The 24309-nt window shown below is 42.3% G+C and overlaps 1 protein-coding gene across 3 annotated transcripts; it reads left to right on the top strand.

Moving 5' to 3' along the window:
• Nucleotides 1-2846: 2846 nt before the first annotated feature.
• Nucleotides 2847-23525, top strand: elk4 (ETS transcription factor ELK4). 3 transcript variants are annotated; one of them, XM_047348146.1, is made up of 6 exons: nucleotides 2851-3013; nucleotides 4524-4738; nucleotides 11368-12135; nucleotides 12326-12565; nucleotides 19642-19761; nucleotides 19865-23525. In XM_047348146.1, the coding sequence occupies exons 2-6, from the start codon at nucleotides 4532-4534 to the stop codon at nucleotides 19961-19963; spliced, it is 1434 nt and encodes a 477-aa protein (XP_047204102.1). In that variant the 5' UTR covers nucleotides 2851-3013; nucleotides 4524-4531; the 3' UTR covers nucleotides 19964-23525. The 3 variants fall into 3 exon arrangements, with proteins under 3 accessions (XP_047204104.1, XP_047204103.1, XP_047204102.1); XM_047348148.1 differs by lacking the exons at nucleotides 19642-19761; nucleotides 19865-23525 and adding an exon at nucleotides 15967-16252 and having other exon boundaries at nucleotides 2847-3013; XM_047348147.1 differs by lacking the exons at nucleotides 19642-19761; nucleotides 19865-23525 and adding an exon at nucleotides 15030-15564 and having other exon boundaries at nucleotides 2847-3013.
• Nucleotides 23526-24309: the final 784 nt, after the last annotated feature.

Consider the following 24309-nt stretch of genomic DNA (forward strand, 5'->3'; position numbering starts at 1 on the left):
GTCGTTAATATGTTCTGTCAGTAAATGATCTATAATGGCATCGTAGTGTTCTGAATTAAACCTACAGAGTCCCATCCCCAAATGGGCTTCAGCAAGCAATTAAACACCAGTTTTCACAGCAAGATTAGTTAATTACAATAGCTGCACTGTGGAGAAGTTGTTGGCACTGTTGCCTTGCAGCAAGAAGGTCCCTGCTTCGAACTTTGGTCTGGTGTCTTTCTGCATGAAGTTTACATATTCTCCCCAGCATGCATGGCTTCTCTCCAGGTACTCCTTCTTCCTCCTACAGTCGAAAAATGTGACTGTTAGCTTCTATGGTCTCTAAATTGCCCTTAGGTGTGTGTGTGTGTGTGTGTTACCTTGTTATTGATTGGCTCCCTGTCCACAGGTACCCAGGTTCTCACCCATCTACTACTGGAGATAGGCTCCAATTGCCTGGCCTTTGTTGGTTTGCTGTCCACAATGTTCTCATTGACCTGTCTGCTGTCTTCCTTGGTCTTTATAATGCTGTTTGTTCACTAATGTTCTCTAACAAACCTCTGAGGCCTTCACAGAACTGCTAAATTTATACTGAAGTTAAATTATACACAGGTGGAAGTTCTATTGTACTGTTTAGACGACCTGTGAAGGCAAGCCCAGGCAATACTGGATTTTATTTATGGGTATCAGAGTAAAGGGGGCTGAAAACAAATGGCCATCAAGCATTTCTGATGTTTATTTGTAAAACATCTTGTTACCCATGTATTCCACCTCATAATCATGCACTACTTTGCAAGGCAAAGCAATTCACTTAATTTGGCCATAATCATCACAGTTATATCACAGCTTCTTCTGCAGTGTCATCAAAAAAATTACAACCCAAGCTTCCTGCTTTGGCCTTTATACACAAACGTTTTCCCTAAAGCTCCCCACATTATTGTGTACTTCAAATATTGAAAGACCCAGATCTGTTCAGTTTCATATTTAATGTTGTGGTTGATTCCTCCCTTCTGAAAGAGTTCGGCTTTAAATTGGAAAAATAAATCGATCTTTGTTTGGTAAAAATTTGTCTTTGGAGGCTCCTTTCATTCTTCTGCTGATTGTCCAAAATGCTCATATATTCCACAACTGCTTAGATGTTTTAACCTCTTTCCCAACTTCTATTTCTACTGAGAATTGTTCCTAATACCAAAATTCCAGATTTATTTGTCTTTTGTAAGCCTAAGAGGTATTTACATACATGAAATATATATTTGTATATATATTTATATTTATATACATGAAATATATATATTTCATGTATATAAATACAAAGCTGCTGAGTGCTGTGGATGACAGTGTCCCACTACTGTGGTGTACTGCCCCTTGGTGGTTATATGGTGGACATAGTTCACAATGAGTGCAGAAATAAGTTATGTTGATGTTTCTAATAATCTAGACAATTCCTTAGAAATGTGATCCCAATTGTAGGAATTCCATAACTAACAAAGACAGCGAGCATAAAAATGTTCATCAGTTCTATTTCATTTATTTAATTGTGATATAATGAATTTTACCCACAGTTAAGCAGCTTACTGTTATTTGCCTGGGTCATCCTGAAATAGGAGCACTACGTTCCACTGTCTAGTATTGTTCCTAAAATAATCATTTGCAATAAAAACCTTTATTTTTTCGATGACTCTCTTTTTTGGGTTTTGTCCTAAAAAATCTAATCCTCAATACTTAAAATTTTAAGTGGTTCTTGCAACATGACAAAACAATGTAGAGTACCTTGCAAAACAATTCATACTCGTAGAACTTTTATGTTGCATTAAAACTATGAATGTTTGTACATTTTATTGCGATTTTATGACAAAGGCCAACACAAAATAGAGTAGAATTGTGAGGCTAATTTACTACAACTGCAGCTGCATGTCTTATGGGGTATATCAACCAGCTTTACACATCTTGAAACTGAAATGTTTTCCCATTTTTTGCAAAATAATGGAAGCAGAGACGGATGAATGGAGAACGTTTGTGAACATCAGTTATTCCTGAATTCTGGTATTCCAATCTCTTCCATGGCTGCAGGTGTATAACGTTTGGTGAGGAAAAACTTGACTGGCCTGCAGACTCCTGACCTCAACCTTCTTCTACACCTTTGGGATGAATTAGAGGGGAGGTTGCAGTTCTGGTTTTCTCATCTAACTATGAAGACACTCCAAAACCTTGAGGAAGATGTTTACAGAATAGTTAAATTTGCTATTGTTGGCAACGGGGTTATAATCATATTTAATTAGAGTTTTGTGTTGTTTTATCTTCTGTGAGATCTGTTAAATGTGGTTTGGTTTGGGAGGAAGATTTGCTGTTTGTCTTCCACCAAATATCTAATATTTAACAGTTTTCTGTTTCTCATCTCGTTCGAATGGCACTGGAACATGAACTAAAATGAAAAAATAACAGGTTACCAATCACACACTTGGTCCTATTTGAACAAAATATGAAACCGAGCTAAAACCAAAGATGAAAACAAAAAACGGAGGAAGTGATCTCAGTTTGTCTAATGACGCATTTATGTGATTTTTGAAATCGTAGGAATTCTGCGCTGCATTGTTCTTACAGTCTTTTAGGGCGAAAACAAAAACCGAATCAGTTCAACAGTAGAGATTCTGCTATACAACCCGACTAATATCCTTTTATTATTTAATATTTAAACTCAAGAAGCAATTCTTGTCTCGCCTTCTTTAACCATTAATCAAATTTACAACGCAGCTTCTGTGTTGAAGGAGCTCACACAAAACGAAGTCTGTGACTAAAGTTGAAAGATATGATTTATACACAGAACATTGAACGCAACATCAGTTCCTGGTCAAAGCTTACACCGTCAGTGAGATCCAGATGCTTAGAAGTCGGATTCCTGTGTGGGAATTCGCATGACGCTTTGTTAGGACTTTGTTTCCCGATCCACTGTGCTGTAGGGAGCTTCCCAGAGATGACAGGGGAACATCTGGACGTGGCTCGACGACTCAGAAATTCAGCGGGCTCTTCGAGCGAGGTAACCTTAGCACAGAAGCTAACTTGGAGCTAGCCCCGAGCTAACTTAAATGCTAGCTAGATAACGTCGGCGCTTTGATTTGTTTGACTTCTCGGCTGTGTGTAGACGCACACCGAAGACAACAGCAGCTGTCCGAGCTCTTATTTGGGACATTAACTAACTCAGAGGCAATTTTTTAACCCGCGTCAGCTTTTCCGTAACTATCTAAGGTTTCTCCATCAACAAGTGGTCTCTGCTCTGCACAGGGGGGAGCTGCTGGTTGTCTGACAGCAGAAAGCCGTCTCTTCAGTTTAGAACCCATTCATGTAACTGCATCAAATGTCCGATTCCGTGTAGCTGTTCATCCCCATATCCTCAGCTAAGGTTTACTGTCCGTGTCATATGTTATATAAACCTCTGTGGTAATCTTCTCTGCAGACTGCGGGTTTCTCACTGTCCTATTTTCCTCTGATATCGACGCTTTTAACATGACAGCGTGGGACAGATTGGATCGTGTGTGTGGGTTGAGCTGTGTCCATCTGAGCATGTCTGGATGAGTCGGACCAGATTTATTCTAAGAAGCTTAAACATCTACACACAGAAACCAACAGATACTGTCAGGGTGGAAGTCATGTTCTGATCAGACATGCTGCTGGTAAAATGCCAGCGATGCCATTAGAAAGCTAATGATCATTTTAATATGAAAGGAATCCCTCACAACAGGGTTTGTTTACTTGCTGAGAGTGACTTTTGGCAGAGGGTAGTGGATCTGTCTGACATGCTAGTATTCTCTGTTCCAAATCCTGACTGATGGTGACATATTATTGTGTTATTAGTGCCTGGATTTGAACACAGTTGGTTGTTGTTGTTGTTTATGTCCCTCCATTCAGAGAACTGGGTTGGGTTGGATCAGTCATTGGCAGATCAAGTACTGATATTTCCTGTTCATTAAACCCATCAGAACTGAGAACTCGTTCATTCTGTAAATAAATCAAAGAATAATCGGATAATTATTGGGGTCATGCGTGGTTGTACACATTGGTACAATGACTGCATCCCTTTATTTTCTGTTAGATTAAAAACTGCTGGGAACCTGTTAGTCTTCAGAAATCAGTCAAAACAGAATCGGAATCTGCCGGTCAGATCTCACAGTAAACAAAAGCGAGTATCTGTCTGAAAATTTCTGATCCGTACATCTTTACCTGTGTATCCACCTGCTTTCTCTCAGAAAGGTTAATTAGAGATCCATCAATCAATAAGTCAGAGAGTAGAAGCGAACAGTTTTCTCTCTCTATCGACTCTGATCGGTGATTGGCAGCTCAAATACAGAGAAATCAGATATTTTCCCCTTCTAGATGTTGTTTTCTAGCTGAAAATGTATTAATATGTTGAAAACTGCATGAGAAAGACACCTCAGAACATGTTGGCTGCTTTACTAATAACACCTAAGGCAGAGTGACAGAACCCCACATTTTTCACTTTGATCTAAGAGTTTAGTGGTTGATTGTTTTTCTCCTCTGTGTTTTCCCAGTAAGCGACATGGACAACTCTGTCACCCTGTGGCAGTTCCTTCTCCAGCTCCTGTTGGATTCCAGTAATGAGCAGCTCATCTGCTGGACCAATGAGGAAGGGGAGTTCAAACTGCTGCAGGCCGAGGAGGTGGCCCGGCTTTGGGGAGCCCGCAAGAACAAGCCTAACATGAACTACGACAAGCTCAGCAGGGCGCTGAGATACTACTACGACAAGGTACGCTCCGATGACCTCTGATACCTAAACATGAGCTGGTGAGTCAGTGTTTCACACCAAAGAGAAAAGTCAAGCCTCGGTGAAGATTTTGGTAACAGCATAAGTTAACAATTCATGTGAAATTCTTGTGATTTTATGCTTTAGACATCTGGAGTCCTATTCTAGTGGTGTACAGTGACACCAAAACAAAGTAGTGCAAAAATGTGAAGTGGAAGGAAATCATAAATGTCTTGCATTTTGTATTCAGCCACGCTATATCAATACTTTCACTCCAGTTATAGCTGCCAGTGTTTGGGGGTGTGTCTCCACTATCTTTATATATTTAGAAACATCAATTTTAAACTTTTGCTAACAGCTCAAGTTCAGTCAGATTGAGTGGTGAGTGTGTGTGAAAATCAGTGTTGCCACTGATTTACAATTAGACTTGGACTGAGCCAAGTCAGTGGTGAGCTTCTGCCACAGGTTCAAGTCTTTAGCAGCCTCTACCGGGTTTTCCAGTATCGCCCCATATTTACCTCCATCCATCTTCCCGTTTATTCTGACCAGCTTCCTTTTCCCTGCAGAAGAAAAGCCTCCCTGCAGCATGATGCTGCCACAGCCATTGCCCCTTTTCCACTGGCTGTACTCGACTCGATATGCGAGCGTTTCCATTACTGTTTTTTCCATACCGGTACCTACTTTTTTGGTCCGACCGGGGCAGAGTCGGGACTACATGTGACGTGAACAGACTGCTGTTCACTGATTGGCCGTGGGACCAGGAGAAATGAGAAGGTTTTTGTTGAGACAGTGCAGGAAAAAGTTAATAAAACTCAAGAACAACTAGAATAATATTAAGGACCACAGTGGCTGGAGCAGGTCATACATGTAATTTGACCATTTATGGGTCATAAACCAGCCTGAAGGCTGACAGAAAAGAAAAAGGACAAATCAGCTTTTTGAATTACACACAGAGAGCTGTATTTAATAACATCCTAAATCAGCTGATCACACATAAAATCAGCTGTTCAGAGGCACAAACATTTCCCCCAAAACAAAACCACCATGAAACAAAGTGTTTGGTTCGGACCTTTATTGACGGTCCTGCAGGAGGAGGGAGCAGGCAGAGAGCACCTGCCCAGAATCAGACTGCTTGCATCGGATCCAACGGTAGAAAAGCCCCGGTGAATTCACGGAGAACGAATATCCAGCCTAAAACTAACTTCAAAGGTCATAAGTTCACAGTTTTGTGTTTTTAAGTCCTTGCCCTCATTATTGCCATGAGACAAAAAACCTCCTCATAAAGCCCAAAATTGTAACTTCTTCTGGCAAACCTTGGAGCTTCACCATCCAGACAGCAGCTTCTCTCCTCTCTGCTTCTCCTGCCACATCCACCTTACATCAGAACCCCTGAGCCTTATTTTAGAAGTTCTGGCTGAGCTGTGGTCCAGATAATTATCACAGTGGATCATTTTAGACATAAAAACATAAATAAGACATTCTTGTATAAATATTAATACAAACCTTGTATTACAGATTACTTTAATGTGACAATGTAACACAGTAACGTTAATAGCAGCACAGCTCTACACTCACGGCTGGAGCCGTCGGCAGGTCAGTGGAAACGTAAGTGATACGGAACCGTACCGAGCAGAGCCGCGCCGGCTAAAACCAGCCAGTGGAAGAGGGGCACATGTTTCAAAGTGGTGAGGGTGTTTTATCAGGGTTGGAGTGGGTGATCCAGCAAAAAAATCACACCATTATTAAAAAAAATCAAATCACAGAATTTTATCACCATTTACCTTCATAAAATCTTTAAAAACACATAATGGAGCATTTAGGTCAAGGTGTATTTTGAAACATATTTTATTCAGTTTTCATAATTTTGCCAACTTGTACACAGCTGAGATTTATTAAATATACAAGCATACTTAAGATTGCAGGTACATTTTGTCTTAAACTGATTTTATTTGACTCATAGAAAATCATTTTAGTTAAAAAGAAATTCTTCTCTGATGTACTTTTGCTACATAATGAAGATATACCAGTATTCAAACTTTATACCATGATTATAGCAAACCAGTTAGTTTAAATTCAGCATGATTGTTGATTTTCCTTTTTTTGTTCTTCTAATGTCCTTACACACTCACCAACACACGCTGAAGTTTTCTGAATTCTTTTTCACTTGTCAGGCATAAGTTTCACAATGCACCCAATTCTGTCATTTAAAGTTCAGAGCGCTTATTACATTGCTAAGGCTCTTATTGTGAAGGTTTCCCTTCCTGATGCTATAAAGAAGAGGGAAACACCTCATTATTTGCCCTGTCTTGCAAAGTCAAAGCTGAGCCAATAAATCTGACAAGCTGTTAACAAGTTAAATACATAAAACAGGTCTTTTGAGGAGCACCAACATCTTGCTTGATGTTAACAGCTGCTGGAGGAGAGCGCTGGTCTTGTATGAAGTGCAGCTAGAAAGTCCAAATTACAGCTACATTTAAAAGTTATGGTCGTTGGTTGTTTAAATAACCCTGGCGTACTTAAGACCAGTAACTCTTTCATCCCTTCAACATGAATTCATGAAGCTGAAGGAAGCCGATGTGTCTGAGTGAGGTCACAGAACCGCAGCACATGGAATATACACTATAGACGATCCCACAGTCTCTCTGCTTTGGCAGATCATCCATGTATTGTAACCCTTCAAGATCTAATATCATCCTCGTGCAGCTCTAGTTCTGGGTGATATACAGTCTTAGTTTTCTTCCACTCAGATCTTGTTCCAGGTGAACCAGAGAAACATCTCCCACATGTTTCTTCTGTCCCCTACATGGTTTGTCTTCCATTAACACCAGATTTGTGGAGTGCACTGTTAATAGTTTTCTTGCCTACAGCTGTGAATCTCTACAGCTCCTCTCTTGGCTGCTTCTCTTATTAATTGCTCACCATGCCTGGCCTGTCAGTTAAGGTTGTTGCCATGTCTCTGGCTGACACCAAGATGGCGCCGACGATGGCAGCCTCGGAGCTTCGCTCTCTCTTAGTTTTTGTATTTTGTGTGTTTTTATGTTTTTCGAGCCACAGTTCTGTGGTCTCATTCAGTAGAGAGGAACTTCTCAACATCAGAGAGTCCTCTCTTGGGTTTTTTTCACCATCTTTCATCAATCCGAGGTTCACTGAGCTCCTGGCAAGCGGAGCTGCGGCTCTATATGAGATTCTGTGCCGAAAACGTCGGAGGGGAAAGCGTGCTGGCGCGCTGGTAAAGCTCTGCAAAAGAGGACTTTGCACACCACTGCCTTCAATCCATCTGGCAAATGTCCGCTCTCTAAACAACAAGATGGACAAGCTGCTTCTCCTCACCGGTAAAAACATGGACCTCCACGGATCAGTGGTTCTCTGCTTCACCGAGACATGGCTGAATGAAAACATCCCGGACCGCGCACTGCTGATGCCGGATTTCCAGCTGCTCAGAGCGGATCGCAGCGTGGAGCTATCGGGGAAGAAGCGAGGAGGCGGAATCTGCTTTTATATAAACGAAGGTTGGTGCAGAGACGTAAAAGTGCTGGAAAAAACATGTAGTCCTGATCTGGAGTCATTTTCCATAATCTGTAAACCGTTTTATTCACCGAGAGAGTTTTCTTCCTTTATAATAATCGGCTCATATTTTCCACTTCATGGCTGCACTTCTGCTGCTGAAAAACATCTTGCTGAGCTGATTACAGACCTGGAGAAAAAATACCCTGACTCTTTCATCATAATACTGGGAGATTTTAACAGAGCAAATCTCTCCCATGAACTCCCCAAATACAGACAGCATATTAAGTGTCCCACCAGAGACAAAAACACACTGGACCATTGTTACACAGCTTTAAAGGACTCATATCATGCTGTTACCAGGGCTGCTCTGGGTTTTTCAGATCATTATCTAATCCACCTCATCCCAACCTACAGAAAAGACTAAGAGCTTCCAAACCCAAGGTTCACACTGTTAAGAAGTGGACTGAGGAATCAAAGCAGATGCTACAGGCCTGCTTTGAATGCACAGACTGGACTGTTTTTGAAACCTCAGTCACTGACTTAAACCAACTAACTGATGTGACATCATACATCAGTTTCTGTGAGGACATGGGTGTGCAGACCAAGACCTTCTGCACCTTTGGGAATAACAATCCATGGTTTACTCCACACCTCAGGAATCTGCGCAGGGACAAGGAAGAAGCTCACAGCAGTGGAGATTGGGCGCGGTACAGGCAGGCCAGGAACAAACTAACAAAAGAGATCAAAGCAGCTAAGAGAAGCTACAGTGAGAAGCTGAAGAACAGCCTTTCTACTGGTGACACTTCAGCTGTATGGACCGGTCTGAGAAACCTGACTGTCTACAAGAGCCCCTCCACCCATCCTGAACAGAGTCGTCTCCTGGCCAACCGTCTGAATGGCTTCTACTGCAGACATGACAAGAAGCCATTCACACCTCAAACCATCTCCTCTACATCCCATTCAGGAACAAATTCCTCCCATAAAGCAACCAACCCCCCACCTTCAGATCCTCTGCCTGCACTAAAGATCTCCGAGGAAGATGTAAACAGGCTCTTTCAGCGCATGAAAGCAAAGAAAGCTGGAGGACCTGATAACGTCTCCCCATCATGCCTGAAAGCCTGCGGAAATCAACTCGCTCCGATCTTCACAAGGATCTTCAACAAGTCACTGGAGAAATGTGAGGTCCTCTCCTGCCTCAAACGATCCACCATCATCCCGGTCCCCAAGAAACCCACCATCCTAGGATTAAATGACTACAGGCCTGTAGCCCTGACGTCTGTTATCATGAAATCCTTTGAGCGGCTGGTGTTGAAGCACCTGAAAGACATCACAGGTCCCCTGCTGGACCTCCTGCAGTTTACTTACCGAGCAAACAGGTCGGCAGATGATGCTGTTAACTTAGGTCTACACTTCATCCTGCAACACCTTGACCATCCAGGGACGTACGCCAGGATCCTGTTTGTAGACTTCAGCTCGGCCTTCAACACCATCATACCAGACATCCTCCACCAGAAGTTCACCCAGCTCAACGTCCCAGCCTCCACCTGTCAGTGGATCAACAGCTTCCTGACGGACCGACAGCAGCAGGTGAGACTGAGGAGCATCTTCTCCCGATCCAGATCAATAAGTACTGGTGCCCCCCAGGGGTGTGTTCTATCCCCACTCCTCTTCTCTCTGTACACAAATGACTGCACCTCATCGGACTCGTCCGTGAAACTCCTTAAGTTTGCAGACGACACCACAGTCATTGGACTGATCCAGGACGGTGATGAGTCTGCATACAGACAGCAGGTGGATCGGCTGGTACACTGGTGCAGTCAGAACTACCTTGAACTGAACCCACTCAAGACTGTGGAAATGGTGGTGGACTTTCAGAGAACACCACCCCCATACACCCCCCTCACCATCCTCAACAACACTGTATCGGCCGTGGACCACTTCAGGTTCTTAGGAACCACCATCTCTGAGGACCTGAGATGGTCTTCACACATAGACAATGTTCAAAAGAAGGCCCAGCAGAGACTGTACTTCCTGAGGCAACTCAAGAAGTTCAACCTTCCACAGGAGCTGCTGGTCATCTTCTCCACTGCCATCATTCAGTCTGTCCTGTCTTCATCCATCTCAGTGTGGTTTGGTTCATCCACAAAACAGGACAGGTCCAGACTGCAACGAATAATCAGGACTGCAGAGAGAATAATCAGGGCTCACCTTCCCTCCATCCAGGACTTATACAGGTCAAGGGTCAATAAAAGAGCTGCTAAAATCTCTGCAGACCCCACACACCCTGCACATAAACTGTTCAGAGTTTTACCTTCAGGTGGCGCTACAGAGCACTGTTTACTAAAACCAGCCGCCACAGAGACAGTTTCTTCCTCCAGGCTGTTTCTCTGTTGAACATTTAATAGAGTACAAAACAACAGCATACAGATGTTGCAAATGCACCTTTTTATTAGATATGTGAATATTGTAAATTGTAAATTTGTATATTCTGTAATACAAAAACAAAACCAAAGAGCAAAGTGTACCGGAGTCAAATTCCTTGTTTGTATGTACGAACTTGGCAATAAAGCTGATTCTGATTCTGATGTCTCGATAGGTCTCTTGTACTCTCTCCAATCTTTGAGGAAACAGTGCTCCATGTGATGCCTGGGATATGGTCCTCTAACCTAACCTTGCTTTGTTTCTGACTTATCTGCTGTGTTTTAATGATGCTGTTTGTTCCTAATGCTGTTCAATCAGCCTCCGAAACCTTCACAAAACTGCTGCAGATATGCCCCAAAATAAAGCTGAAGATAAACGGGAAACCGTTCTTCTCTCTGGTGTCAAACGTTAATCTGCATGGTGATCAAACTCATTTCAGCTGAATGTATAGAGGGATTTTAAAGTATTTTACTGTATTGCAAGCTCCATAGAGTGGAAGGAGAGTTGTGTGTGTTTTGCTCACCCTGTGTGTGGTTTGACTGTGTGGGCGTTCAGAGCGGTGCTACTCTGGGATGTCTGGCTGCACAGTTTGTGGCTTTCAGTTTGGTGCAGACAGGAAGGCTTTTCTGGGGTCTGATTCTGTTTTTGTTTTGGTCTTTCCTCACTGATTGTTTTCTGTGTACATGCCTTTCTGTGTCTTGTAGAACATCATAAAGAAGGTGAACGGTCAGAAGTTTGTCTACCGCTTTGTGTCCTATCCTGACATCCTTAAAGGAGATGCTACCACCCGCACAGATGGCGGCGATGGAGGTGCGGGGGGAGTCATACCAACCGCAGCTAAGAGGGGAGACGGATCTCTACTGGAGGGGGAATCTGGTGAAAGATACAAGATGGGAGCAGGTCCAGCTACTCTGGTCTCCGGCACCAAGCAGTCCAACAGAAACGACTACATTCATTCCGGCCTCTACACGTCGTTTCATCTCAACTCTCTGCAAAATGGCCGTCAGCTCTTCAAATCTGTCAAAGTAGAAAATCCTGCGGAGAAGATTGCTGACAAGAGGGATCCTGCAGTCACCACACAGAGTCCAGAGGCACCCCCTCATCTGCAAACACCGGCTGCTCTGTCGTCAGTCATCAAGTTTGGAAACAGCCCCCCAAAACCAGTCTTTACAGCGCCTCCTCAGGTTGCCCTGACGCCCAGCAGCTTGGACTCTCTGCAGGCGCCGCCTCAGAGGGCCGAGAACGTCAGCACACACTCCTCTCTGCAACCCCAGTCCGTCTACTCATTTGACCACACCCGTCGTTCAGAACCTGCCTTCAGCCTGCCAGACCTGAGCTCTGCCAGCTCATCTCCAAGCCTCGTACCAGAATCTTCTCAGGAGGCCACCATGCAAAGTGACGTGGAGTCGGGGTGCTCTGGGTCAACAGAACCTCCTGCACTAGAAGCACCAGAGGCTCAGTCACAGGACAAGGCTAGTACATCCTTCTGGATCCATCTTTTTAAAATAGCTTATGAACGTTCTGTCAGGTTCACCATGTTTCTGAGAATGAGTTGAAAACTGTTTAAATAGGCCAATCTTTTACTATTACTGCTGATACATTGAAGTGGGAGCAGTGTGTTAAAGAAACTGATGTCTAAAGACAGCTGTGTGTGTTCAGCAGGCGGACCGTGGCCTCGCCTTGTCTGTAGATGAGCCCAGTTTGGTGGAGACTGAAACCAGTTCCTCCTCAGTGAACAGCAACACAACAGGGAGCAATCAGGCTCTGGGGAAAACCCGCAAGCCACCAAAAATCCTGCAGATCAGCCCGCCTGCTCTGCTTGTCACTACGTCCGACTTCTCCCCCATGAACCTCTGCAGCCCCTCGCTACCCACCGCCTCGCTCACCCCAGCAATGCTCCAGGTGAGATCTTAGTCTCCATACCATAGTGTGTCCACAGGTTTGCTCACAGTACAACCACAAACTTCAGTGTATTGGATTGAATGTTTTGTGCTGGACCAACACAGATTTGGGCTTAATTGTGTCAGCCTTTGTGGTTTTCTATTTCAATAATACTAAATAAAATGCAGTGCAAACAAATGCTTTTGATTTAACCTAAGTTAGAAAAAACGGTTACTAGTTGTGTTCTCCAGAGCTGGCCTGTTTGGGAAAATGGCAAGAAGAAACAACTGCACTCCATAGATGTTTATAAGTTAATGGGGTGTGAAGTCTTCTGGCAGGATCTGAGTCAGACTGTATGGTCAATGTTTGCTATACATTAGTAGGTCAAATCTGTCTTCATTTCCCATCAGGTCAGTGATGTAGGTGCTTTCATTTGTTTTTCAAGTACTGGTTTGTTTTCTGCAATAAGACATTAAAGCAGACGTCCTCCTAAACAAAGGTTTTAAAACCACCAGGTTTGCTTAATCTGATTTTGGGGATAAACAGTGACTTTTATTCACCTCCCTTGGTGGTTTTTTATGTTTTGTTGCCTCACAAGCTGGAATGAAAATAGATTGTTTCAATGTTTTCATCATTTCGTTTACAGAACAATCCTATTGCAGCAATTCCAGCTGCCGGTGGTTTTGGATAAGTCTCTATGAGTTGGACACATGTTGCCACTGAGATTTCTGCCCATTTCTCAAGGGGAAACTGCTCAGCTCCTTCATATTGGATGGTTTTCACTTGTGAGCAGAGAGCTTATAGTTTAACCAAAAATTCTCATTTGGATTCAGGTCTGGACTTTGACTAGGCCATTCCAACACATTTAAATGTTTTCCTTTAAACCAGTCTGGTGTCGTTTCAGCCGTATACTTCGGGTCATTGTCCTGTTGGAAGCTGAACCTCCGTCTCAAATCACTGACTGACTGACAGGTTTTGCTCTAGAATATCCCTGTATTTAGCAGCGTCTGTTTTTCCCTCGACTCGGACCACTTTCGCACTCCCTGCTGCTGAAAGACAACGTGTTCTTGGGGTGATGGGATGTGTTGGGTTTGCACCTGACATAGCTTTTTCTATTGTGACCCAAACGTGCAGTGTTAGTCCCATCTGACCAGAGCACCATCCTCTATACGTTAGGGGAGTTGCCCACGTGTCTTTTGGCAAGCTCAAAACAAAGATGATGGATGAGATGATGCTGCTCTGGGTGAACATCAGAGATTTGGACATTTTTGGTCCGCACCCTGACTGGTACTTCTCAACAACTCTGTGGTTGACTTGTCTGGATAGCTCCTTGGTCTTCATGGCGTGATGCCTCCTGCTTGGTGCTGTTGCAGCCTCTGGACCTTTCAGAAAAGGTGTGTTTCTGCTGATAGATCACGTGGCCCCTAGATTGTACACAGATGGACTTCATTTCACTAATTATGTGTCTTTTGAAGGTAAGTAGTTGCACCTTTTTAGGAGCTTCATTGCAAACAATGTGGATACAAATTTTTAGTTTTTCTTTTTTTTATTCATTTTTTCTTTTTTTTTCATTTCACTTCACCAACTTAGACTATTTGGTGCTGATCCATCACTTAAAGTAAGATTAGGAACATTTCAAGTACAGGTTGGAATGTAAAAGCAAAGGTTAAAAGCCAAGGGGAGCGAATACCTTTGCAAGGCACTGTAAATTTGAATGTTCAGGATAGAGGTTGTGTGTGTACACACACACTGGAACCATGTCAGTGTTTTCCGTGGCCTGGTTCTGATGCATCTGTTCTTCCTGTCGTAGCTCCTCCCACCTAAAGTAGAACAGAGATGTGAGGTCACAGCTGTTCGTCAAATATAAAGCCACTGAGCTCACACTTGTATGTTTCAATATTTCTTATTTAGAAATGGTTGTAGGGCATTACTTGTATGTTAGGTTTTCCTTCAGGGATTACAGTTCATACAGGCCTTCATATCGCCTGGTGCGATTAGGTCTCCACTTCATCTGCAACATTCATATGTTTGGGCCAGAATTTGGGAAAAAGACAACATTTGTTCCTTCCTTTTATCAACGGTGCATGGTGGTGGTAGTGTAATGGTCTGGGGAATAGTTTATTGGCATACTTGAGGCCTTTTAGTACCTGCTGAGCATTGTTTAAACGCCACGGCCTACCTGAGGCCAGAAAGGAATCCACCTTCTGTAAGTGAAAAATCGGTTTTCCTCTTTTCTCAGTTTTTAAGTAGAAAGCAACTGGGCCTAAACCTGCAGCACAAGTTTTTATGGTCAATGTTGGCTCCATTTAACTGTTCGGTTATAACAAAGTCGACAAAACCAGCTTTTCTATGTTACTATCGTTAAAATAGTCAAATCGGAGCTCAGTATCTGGCACTAAAAGGCTGATTGGTGCATCTACTCAATCAAACCAAAGCTTCACTTTTGGATTTACTAACCAGTTTTTTAACGTGTTTTTTTCTTCAGCATCGAGTCCAAGAATTTATCCAAATCAACAAAGGAATAATTTCACCTGAAGAAATCTGATAGAAAATCAGTGGGTTGAGTTGAAGAGGGCTTTGGACAGGAAATGACCTCACAATCTGATAAACTCATAAACTCATAATCCAAAGTGACTTTAAAGTGTGCTTCAAGCCAACTTTTAAAGATGATCCAACTGAATGTTTGGTGTTCCTCCAGATGAGCAGCAGGGGGCAGTAGTACTGCAGGAAGGTCTTTATGACCTTGTTTTTGGAAGTTTTCTTGTTCCTGTTGATGCTGTTTGCTGATCACATGGTGCCGTGTGCCAGTGCACCATGACAAAGTCTATTAGCTGACCTTGTTCAGACTGTGTTGGTAAGGTTCAGATTGGGTCATGGGTTCCAGCTCATCCTCCCTGCCAGCTCAGATATGAAGAAGAGCCACATTTACCTGTCTCTGTGCTTCTGCCTCAGGATCAACAGAAAATGAAATGGCCAGTAGAGCTGCACAATGCATCTAACTAAAGTATCGGTGTGTATTATATTACAACTGCAACGTGTCATGACTTACATTCTGTATGCCAATACCAGCCATCAATCCTCAAGCGTTCAGTGAATGGTGAGGGCATGATTATGAGTAGAAAAGTCTGGATTTATTGCGGTTATCGTTATCGTAGTATTCAGCCGTCGTGTCATGATTCAATGTTTTCCTAATGTCCTGCAGCCCAAATAGGCAGACATGATTTAATACTAAGGTAAAAGGAACTAAAAAAGAACCACTTTCATTCCTTTACAAACATTTTTCACAAGATGCTCTGAGGAGCCATGGCACAACATTTCTCACTGGCTTTTGTTTGTCACATTTCCCCTGCAAACATGTTGGAAGGTGCAAAACCTTGTTGATTTCACTTTTTTATATGGGTCTATTTACATTCTGCACACAGGAAAGAACAGCAGCTGCACATTCGTTCCTCAGCTGGAGTGTGGACAGAATGTGGTTCTAGGTAGCCCTGTTGTGCCCCTTTTCCACTGGCTGGTTTTAGGCGGCGTGGCTCTGCTCCGCTCCACCCGGTTTCGCTCTACTCGGTACAGTATCAGTTGCGTTTCCACTGACCCGCCAATGGCTGAAGCTATGGTGGCTGAAGCCCCGCCTCCAGCCGTGAGTGTAGAGCTGTGCTGCTATTAACGTTACTGTGTTACATTGTCACATTAAAGTAATCTGTAATACAAGGTTTGTATTAATATATATACAAGAATGTCTTATTTATGTTTTTATGTCTAAAATGATCCACTGTGATAATTATCTGGACCACAGCTCAGCCAGAACTTCTAAAATAAGGCTCAGGGGTTCTGATGTAAGGTGGATGTGGCAGGAGAAGCAGAGAGGAGAGAAGCTGCTGTCTGGATGGTGAAGCTCCAAGGTTTGCCAGAAGAAGTTACAATTTTGGGCTTTATGAGGAGGTTTTTTGTCTCATGGCAATAATGAGGGCAAGGACTTAAAAACACAAAACTGTGAACTTATGACCTTTGAAGTTAGTTTTAGGCTGGATATTCGTGCTCCGTGAATTCACCGGGGCTTTTCTACCGTTGGATCCGATGCAAGCAGTCTGATTCTGGGCAGGTGCTCTCTGCCTGCTCCCTCCTCCTGCAGGACCGTCAATAAAGGTCCGAACCAAACACTTTGTTTCATGGTGGTTTTGTTTTGGGGGAAATGTTTGTGCCTCTGAACAGCTGATTTTATGTGTGATCAGCTGATTTAGGATGTTATTAAATACAGCTCTCTGTGTGTAATTCAAAAAGCTGATTTGTCCTTTTTCTTTTCTGTCAGCCTTCAGGCTGGTTTATGACCCATAAATGGTCAAATTACATGTATGACCTGCTCCAGCCACTGTGGTCCTTAATATTATTCTAGTTGTTCTTGAGTTTTATTAACTTTTTCCTGCACTGTCTCAACGAAAACCTTCTCATTTCTCCTGGTCCCACGGCCAATCAGTGAACAGCAGTCTGTTCACGTCACATGTAGTCCCGACTCTGCCCCGGTCGGACCAAAAAAGTAGGTACCGGTATGGAAAAAACAGTAATGGAAACGCTCGCATATCGAGTCGAGTACAGCCAGTGGAAAAGGGGCAATAGAAGGTTACCTGGATGCCGCTGGAAAAACTAAGAATCAGTAGTAAGGTTGTGTTTGTTAGTACTGACCCTAAAATGGTCCCATTCCATGTCTGTAAAATGTGTCCTAGGCCTGGAATATGGTAATGGGTGATAGAGGAGAAGAATGTCCCAGCCTATTCTAATCGGGTTTAGTAACATGAGCAGATAGTAAAGGAATCACCTCCTGCAGTGTAGTGAATATAAAGATTAAAAATATATTCAGAAAACTAAAGTATGTGTGAATTAGAAAATGTAACCAACTAAAGATTTGTGTCAATAAAATGTTTTTTACCGGAGGCTCTTAAATCTACTGAATACAGCTTAGTTAAAGAAAACTGTACTCAAAGAACATGGAAAAAACACACAATTATATGTCTATTATGTTGTAAGTGATGATCTAACAGATCATCAGGATAGCATTAATTCAGTCAGTTACTTTCCCCTCACCTCAGCCTTTTTATACAGTATTGATTTGTACCAATCAGCTTCAGCTGGAAGAGTCTGCAGTGAGCTGAAGTTGAAAGCTAGCATTAGCCAGCAGGGCGTTTTAAATGCAGACGTACTCCGTAGAAAAAACCTAAACATAAATGTAGAGCCAACCTCAGCTGAGCTTACTAGTCGGACCTTTCTCTCATCCTTCAGTTTGTAAAGGAAACTGGATCTAAGCAAGCTATCTGCTGTGGTAGCAAGCCTGCAGGTGATGTTTATTTACCCACAGACACACTCTTGTAGCAAGTTGGTAACTTTGGTTTAAAAGCATCCGTTCATTAAAGCGAGCAGTGGGAGATGATGCTCTAGGGTCCAAATGAAGGCAGTCTGTGTTTTCTTTGCAACAGGAAATACGTCCATGGAGCTGACTTTGTGTTTATTTAAGGTAAGTTAAAGGCTCAGGAGCCTTCATTCAGTTAGCTGGCAGCACACAGCAGCATGTTGGGGAGGGGTACCTCTGTTCTGTGCTCCAGACAATGGAAAAAAAATCACGTTTTTTACATTGAGTTGTGCTGGTACCGGTTTCCTTACGAGGTTATGGGTTATCCTCGGAAAAGTCAGTAGAGGTATTTGGGTCCTAAAAGGAAAACTACAGCCAGCCATGGCTGGACTTCCCCAGGAGACCGCACTAATAACATGGTCCATGTCTGTGGCCATCTGCTGCTACCTTTGAGTTAATGCTGTCCTTAAACAATCATTTACAACAAGATATGAAAGTTGACATTTTTATGAGGAAAATAAACAACCTGCTGCGGAGTAGCCGCCAAGGCCGATAACCAGACTAATTAACCAGCTAATATTTATTTAATTAGCAAAGAACAACACAAAACCGCTCATATTCTCCACAAACAGTATCATTGGTGTATAATATCGTTATGGTTACTGTAGCATGAACTTGAGTGAGTGTGTGGGGAAACACTGGTGTTCTGTCACTCTTGTGTTTCAGAGCAGCATTATAAAAACAGTATATAACCATTAAATGTAACACTAGCATCCAGTGAAGCTTTATTTTTCTCTTAAGTTATACATGGAACTGTTTTATGCGATAGATCAACACAGCTGTTTTTTTTTTTTTTTTTAGAAATATAGAAAATGTTTAAAATTGTAATGATGAATCTGAAAGGTGTGGTGTGCAGATCCCTGGGTTCTCTACAACCCTTCTAGAGACTGAAATGTTAGCAAAATAGCTCAAGTTGAGTGAGGCTGGACCAGGAGAAACAGCTGACGTCAGTTTTCAGGTCTTGCGACAGGTTCTCCGTTAGGATCAGGTCTGAACTCTTTTTTTTTTTTTTAACCCATGAATATGCTTCGATCTAAACCAGGGGTGTCTAGATCTAGTCCTCAAGTCCAAGTGTCCTGCATGCTTTAGGTGTGTTCTTGATCCAAACAGCTGATTCAGGCCTCGTCATATGTGCTGAAACAGGGACACTTCTAAAACCTGCAGCACAGTGGGCTTTAAGGACCAGCTCTGGACAACACTGATCTAAACCGTTCCGTTGTAGTTCTGGCTGTTTGCTCAAGGGTGAACCTCTGCTCCAATCTCAAGTCTTTAGCAATCTCCAACAGGTCTTCTTCCAGAATTACCCTGGATTTAGCAGCTCTGACCAGCTTCCCCACAGCATGATGCTGCCACCAGCATGTCTCTCCATGGGGATAGTTACTTCAGGAAGATATACTGCTTTCTGCCACACCTAGTGTTTTACAGGTTGGCCAAAAAGGTAATCCTTGGTGTCATCTGACTGAATTTGAATAACATAAAGCTGGGCAGGTAACCTCAGAAGGCATTTGGCTGCTCCCATACCGGGGCACATGGGAGCAAAGGGGCTGAATATAACGCCACATGTCTAACATTTTTATTTAGAAAGAAATTTGAAAACTAAATACATAAAGGGAAGTGAGTATGTTTGCAAGGCAATAAATATCAGCTGATACTGGAGTACGCCTCGACTATACTAATGTCATATTTCTGTCCCTCATAGACTCCAACTCTCCTGCTGACTCCCAGTCCTCTGCTGTCCAACATCCACTTCTGGAGCACGCTCAGTCCTGTCGCTCCCCTCAGCCCAGCCACCAGACGTCAGGGAGCCCACCTGTTCCAAGTGGGTGCACAAACCTTTATTTTTGATTTTTCTCTTTCGTTTTAGTCGAAAGCTTAATGAAAGGTCTGCTAACCCTAAACTGTTCACGTATTTTCTGTTGCAGTTCCCCTCAGTCCTCAACCCCCAGTTCCAGATCCCAATACAGAGCTTGGATGGGACCAATACCCCTGGCCCCATCTCACCAGACCCTCAGAAAACATAGACCTCTAACTCTCTCCTTAACTGGACTTGGATCCAGTGTCCCTTCACCGCTGGTCCCCTTCCTCCTCCTACATCCAGGAAGAAGATGTGTGAGCTCACACTACAGGCCTGTGTAGGAGGGGGATGGTGGACAACCATCAACAGGCCATGTGTGTCGGATGAGGGTAATGCACGGACCCTTCTCTGTCCTCGCACGCACTGACACCATCGCCACCATCCTGATGCACCCACATATTCATTTTGCCTGGATTTTTTTTGGGATCTCAGCAGATCAAAAGGAGAGAGGAATTTCCATGGTAACTGTGTGCACTGGCGCCTCGGCCGGCCCAATCTCCTTAACACCCAGACACACAGAGAGCGGGTGGATTTCAGCTCTCGGCTCTTTACTTTTCTTATCGTGTGCAGCAGTGTTCCTGCCAAAATACTTGTAACATTGAGTGTTTTCTGCTCTTCATCTTGAACCCCCGCTGTTGTTCAAGGTGAATGCTCTAACCTGATAACCTGCATGGTGTACCTGGAGCCATCCATGTCCTACAGCACTTTTACCCTATTGTCTTACTGGGATTTTGGCCATAATCCAAACTGAACCCTAATTTATTCTTCTACAGTGGCTTGCAAAGGTATTATTGCTCTTTTCAGACTCTTATCAATCACAAACTTCAGTGTGTTTTATTTGGATTTTCTCTGATAGACCAACACAAAATAGTTATTAATTGGGAAGAGGAAGGGAAAAAACATGGTTTTCATTTTTTCCTGCTTTAATGTGACAAAATGCCAGAGTTGAAGGAATTTGAATATTTGTGCATGCCACTGGATGTGTTCGTTGTAATGAAAAACATGTACATACCCTCAAAGCCATTTTGGCCAGTTCTGCCTTCATATGGTAAGCTTTTACGTGGATGAAAGCATTTCTGAGCAGAGATACCTTCAGCCCCAGAAGACATCCAGCCAGACTCCAGGAACAGCTGAGGAGACAGCCAACCTCCTTTGCTTTCATCTTAAATACTACAGAAAGTTGATTGGCTGTTTCTTTTAAGTGGACAACCATCAGCAGGCCATTGTCTGTCATTGCCTTGATAGGCCGTGGAAACATGGCTCCCCTCTGGCTGTGGGAATCCTAGGAGGTTCTGTGCTGCATCTTTATAGAACCATTTGAGAGTGGGCTTAGCTCCACTTTTTGTTTAGCACTAGAAACAAGTTTCCTTGGACATCCCTACATATATATCTTATTCAGTGCTTGGTTATTGCTTAATTATCGATTTAGTGGGTAAATGCATACTTCTACAACTCCAGGTGTATTCAGTAACAATATTTCCTTTATGAATAAGCTTTAGAGGTCTGCAGCATATGTTCTTGTCAACAGAGGGTGGTGGTTTCCCTCTGTCTCCAGTTTAAGCATCTGAAAACCTCAGCTACCCCCAGAACAGAAAGGGATCCTGGATAAAAATCAAGTGTGAGATCTTTGGTGACTTCTTGTAATGTCTGCATCACACTTAGATTAAGTCACAAATAGCAATACCTTTGATTGGCCTCCGAAACTCAACAGTGAGTCAACACCTGACCTCATTCCTGATGCTGCTGAGCTTCTGCATGTCCACAGGACTAGAGAAGCAGTCAGCCCTGACTACTGGCAGCCCACAGCAACAGCCCTCAGTCTGGATGTTCTTACTGGGAAAAGAAGGCTCATAGTTAGCGGTTTTCAGTTGATCGGGGGTTTTTAAAAGGAAGCATAAAAAAGGTTCAACCTGTATTTTCTATGGTAATATATTGGCCATTTATTCAAGCTGCTTCCTTAAAGAGCAGTTCAGACTTTCAGAAAATAACAGGACGGCTAAACACATTACTGCAAAGTTGCTCTGTTTTATTTGTGTTTAAGCTTTCAACCTCTGTGTCATACTGGAGTGTGAATGTTGGCATGCTCTGCTCCCGAAGGAACAGGCAGAAAACGTATTTTAGAAATTGGAATTGGATAAAATATGTACCGTCAGGTAAAAGCTTTACAAAACCTGAAGTTTGGATCTTCAGGTTACTTCTCAGTTGCAACTCAGCTTTTAATGCTTTGGATGATCATCAATATAGTATTGATGTTTTGGTTCTGTGAAACTAAACCTTTAATCCCAGGAGCTGCTTGAACCTCTCTGGAGCAAGTAAGCACCTTCTCTTTTGCCCTCAGACTGCTCCCTAACTGTCGGCCATCTGAGGTTCACACAATGCTTTTTAATTGAGCTTAAAGCCATGAGTCGGAGACAAGCTCCAGAGGTACTCCCCAACTCTCAATGCCATTTAACATTGAAATTGTGCATCACGCTTGTTTACATGATACTTGGAGAAAAAACACTGAAGCGTGTTTGTTTTTGACCAAAGTGTCACCTCCTACCCAGGGATGCATGGGCCGAAACCTTCGTACAGGACGCGCGGTCCCTCAAATGAAAACGGTGCCTTACCACAGCCACGCCCAAGGTTAGCATCGCAAAGTTCACACACAGATGATTGACTGATTTCTTTTTTTTAGAATGAACCACAGAGGTTCCCGAGGAAAGCTGTGTGGCTAAAACATGCATTACTGTACATACAGACAGCGACATGGACTGATGTGCTCAGCATGTAAAATAGCAGTTTAACGTCAGCTGCCATGTTTCTTCTTAACCTGCCTCTAAATGTTTGCTCAGAAACTGTGTAAATATATATATATATATATAGAAAGAAAACTGTCTTTAACTCATTGTAATCTCCTTTTATTTTCCTGTTATGCAATCGAACTTTCAGAATCCTTTCTATTTTTGTAAATCAAAGTCTGCTTTTTAATGGTCTCTTCGTGCATGTTTGCTTTTTTTGTATCCTTGTTTCATTTTGGGGATTTTTGGGGATTGATGTTGGAATCAAAGCCTTATTGGGAGAAACTCTGTTTTGTATGTTGACTGTTTTTTGATATTGTGTTTTTATTCATATGCATATTCATGATCAGACGTTTGCACTTAGAGTTTGGGGGTTCCTGTCATATTGGATTCTGTCACTTTTCTAGGATTTCCTCGGATAAAACGTTTGTTGACTAAAGAAATGTATTTTTCCCCCAGAGGGAGGATTTCATTATGCACTTGTATTTTATAAGACAAAAGAAGCTAAATCTAAAGTTTTACAGTTTGTATGAAACAATGACTAATTTGTAATTAGGCACTAGCACAAATATTTATAAAAATGTATACAGCCCATAGAACAGATATATAGATTTTGCATTTTTGCTGTAAGTTTACTATTAAAAACTATGAAATAGCTATAAAGTGATCCCAAAGCCTTTGAAATGCTTTCTGCTTTACTCTTCTTGGATTTTTTTGTTATTTCTTCATATCTGCCCTCTAATGGTTTCCTTTCTTTGAGATGTAAAATGCTGTTTTTAAAGAAATTGCTGTTTTTACTTTGTTTTGTCCAGTTCTCATTGTTTGATGCTTATTCAAAATGTTTACAAGCTGCTTGTCTTAAGTGGCGTAGTGATGTTCAAGAAGTTTAGAGAAAATGTAGACCAGGGAGGTTAAATATGACCAGTAATAAAACAAATCTATAACTGACAACATCTTCAATGTGTGTGTCTGTAGCCATTATGAAGACCAAAACTTGACAGAAGTCCAATGTTGTGTGGCCAATTCAGCATTGTGAGGACATCTAATGGAAAATAAATAGAAGTCAATTTAGCATCCTCACAACGATAGATAGACATGACTGTGTGTGTTTTATGCTAAAAAAAAAACCTATCTGAGCCAGATAAAAACAGTCCACTCTAGGGCTGGTTCCTGTTACTAAGAAGTTTGAAAATGTTCTGGGCCCTAAAAGTAGTTCCCAGTGACGTCATTTTAAGAAAAATCTTAGAATTTCTCGAATTCTGAGGTTTTTCTTATTTTATCTCAGTAAGATAAAAAGTTATTCATGAAGCACCTTAGGCCTTAAGAGAGCTCCTAAAGTAAACGAATGTTAAGAGTAGAGGAGGACTTTTTGTGAGCCTAAGAGTGTCTTGAGCAGAGAAGATGGTAGAAAGACAGAGAGAAAGGAGAGATATTTTCCGTACAATGAACAACAGTGAATTAATAAGATGCTACTGGCTCTATCCACCCCCTAAACAGTCATACAATTATTAATATAGAGATAAGATACACTGTATCATCCCCCTACAGGGAAATTAAATAGTTTCAGCAGCAGGACAGGTTAAAGGTGCACCTTTAGTAAGGTATTATTAGAACGAATAAATAATAGAATAATAATAAAAAGTGCATTAAATTACAATGTAGTACAGAATAATTTAAATATTATTTACCGACTAAAAATAATAATTAGGGAAAACTCAAAAAAAATATATAA

This window comes from Girardinichthys multiradiatus, chromosome 20, assembly GCF_021462225.1.
Source record: "Girardinichthys multiradiatus isolate DD_20200921_A chromosome 20, DD_fGirMul_XY1, whole genome shotgun sequence".
Classification (NCBI taxonomy): Eukaryota; Metazoa; Chordata; class Actinopteri; order Cyprinodontiformes; family Goodeidae; genus Girardinichthys; species Girardinichthys multiradiatus.

What these genes read in the sequence shown, in the direction of transcription:
- elk4 (XM_047348146.1), top strand. Translation starts at nt 4,532, where the DNA reads ATGGACAACTCTGTCACCCTGTGGCAGTTCCTTCTCCAGCTCCTGTTG. An exon ending in AGGCTCAGTCACAGGACAAG is followed by an intron (nt 12,136 to 12,325) that starts GCTAGTACATCC and finishes TGTGTTCAGCAG; the next exon opens with GCGGACCGTGGCCTCGCCTT. An exon ending in TCACCCCAGCAATGCTCCAG is followed by an intron (nt 12,566 to 19,641) that starts GTGAGATCTTAG and finishes TGTCCCTCATAG; the next exon opens with ACTCCAACTCTCCTGCTGAC.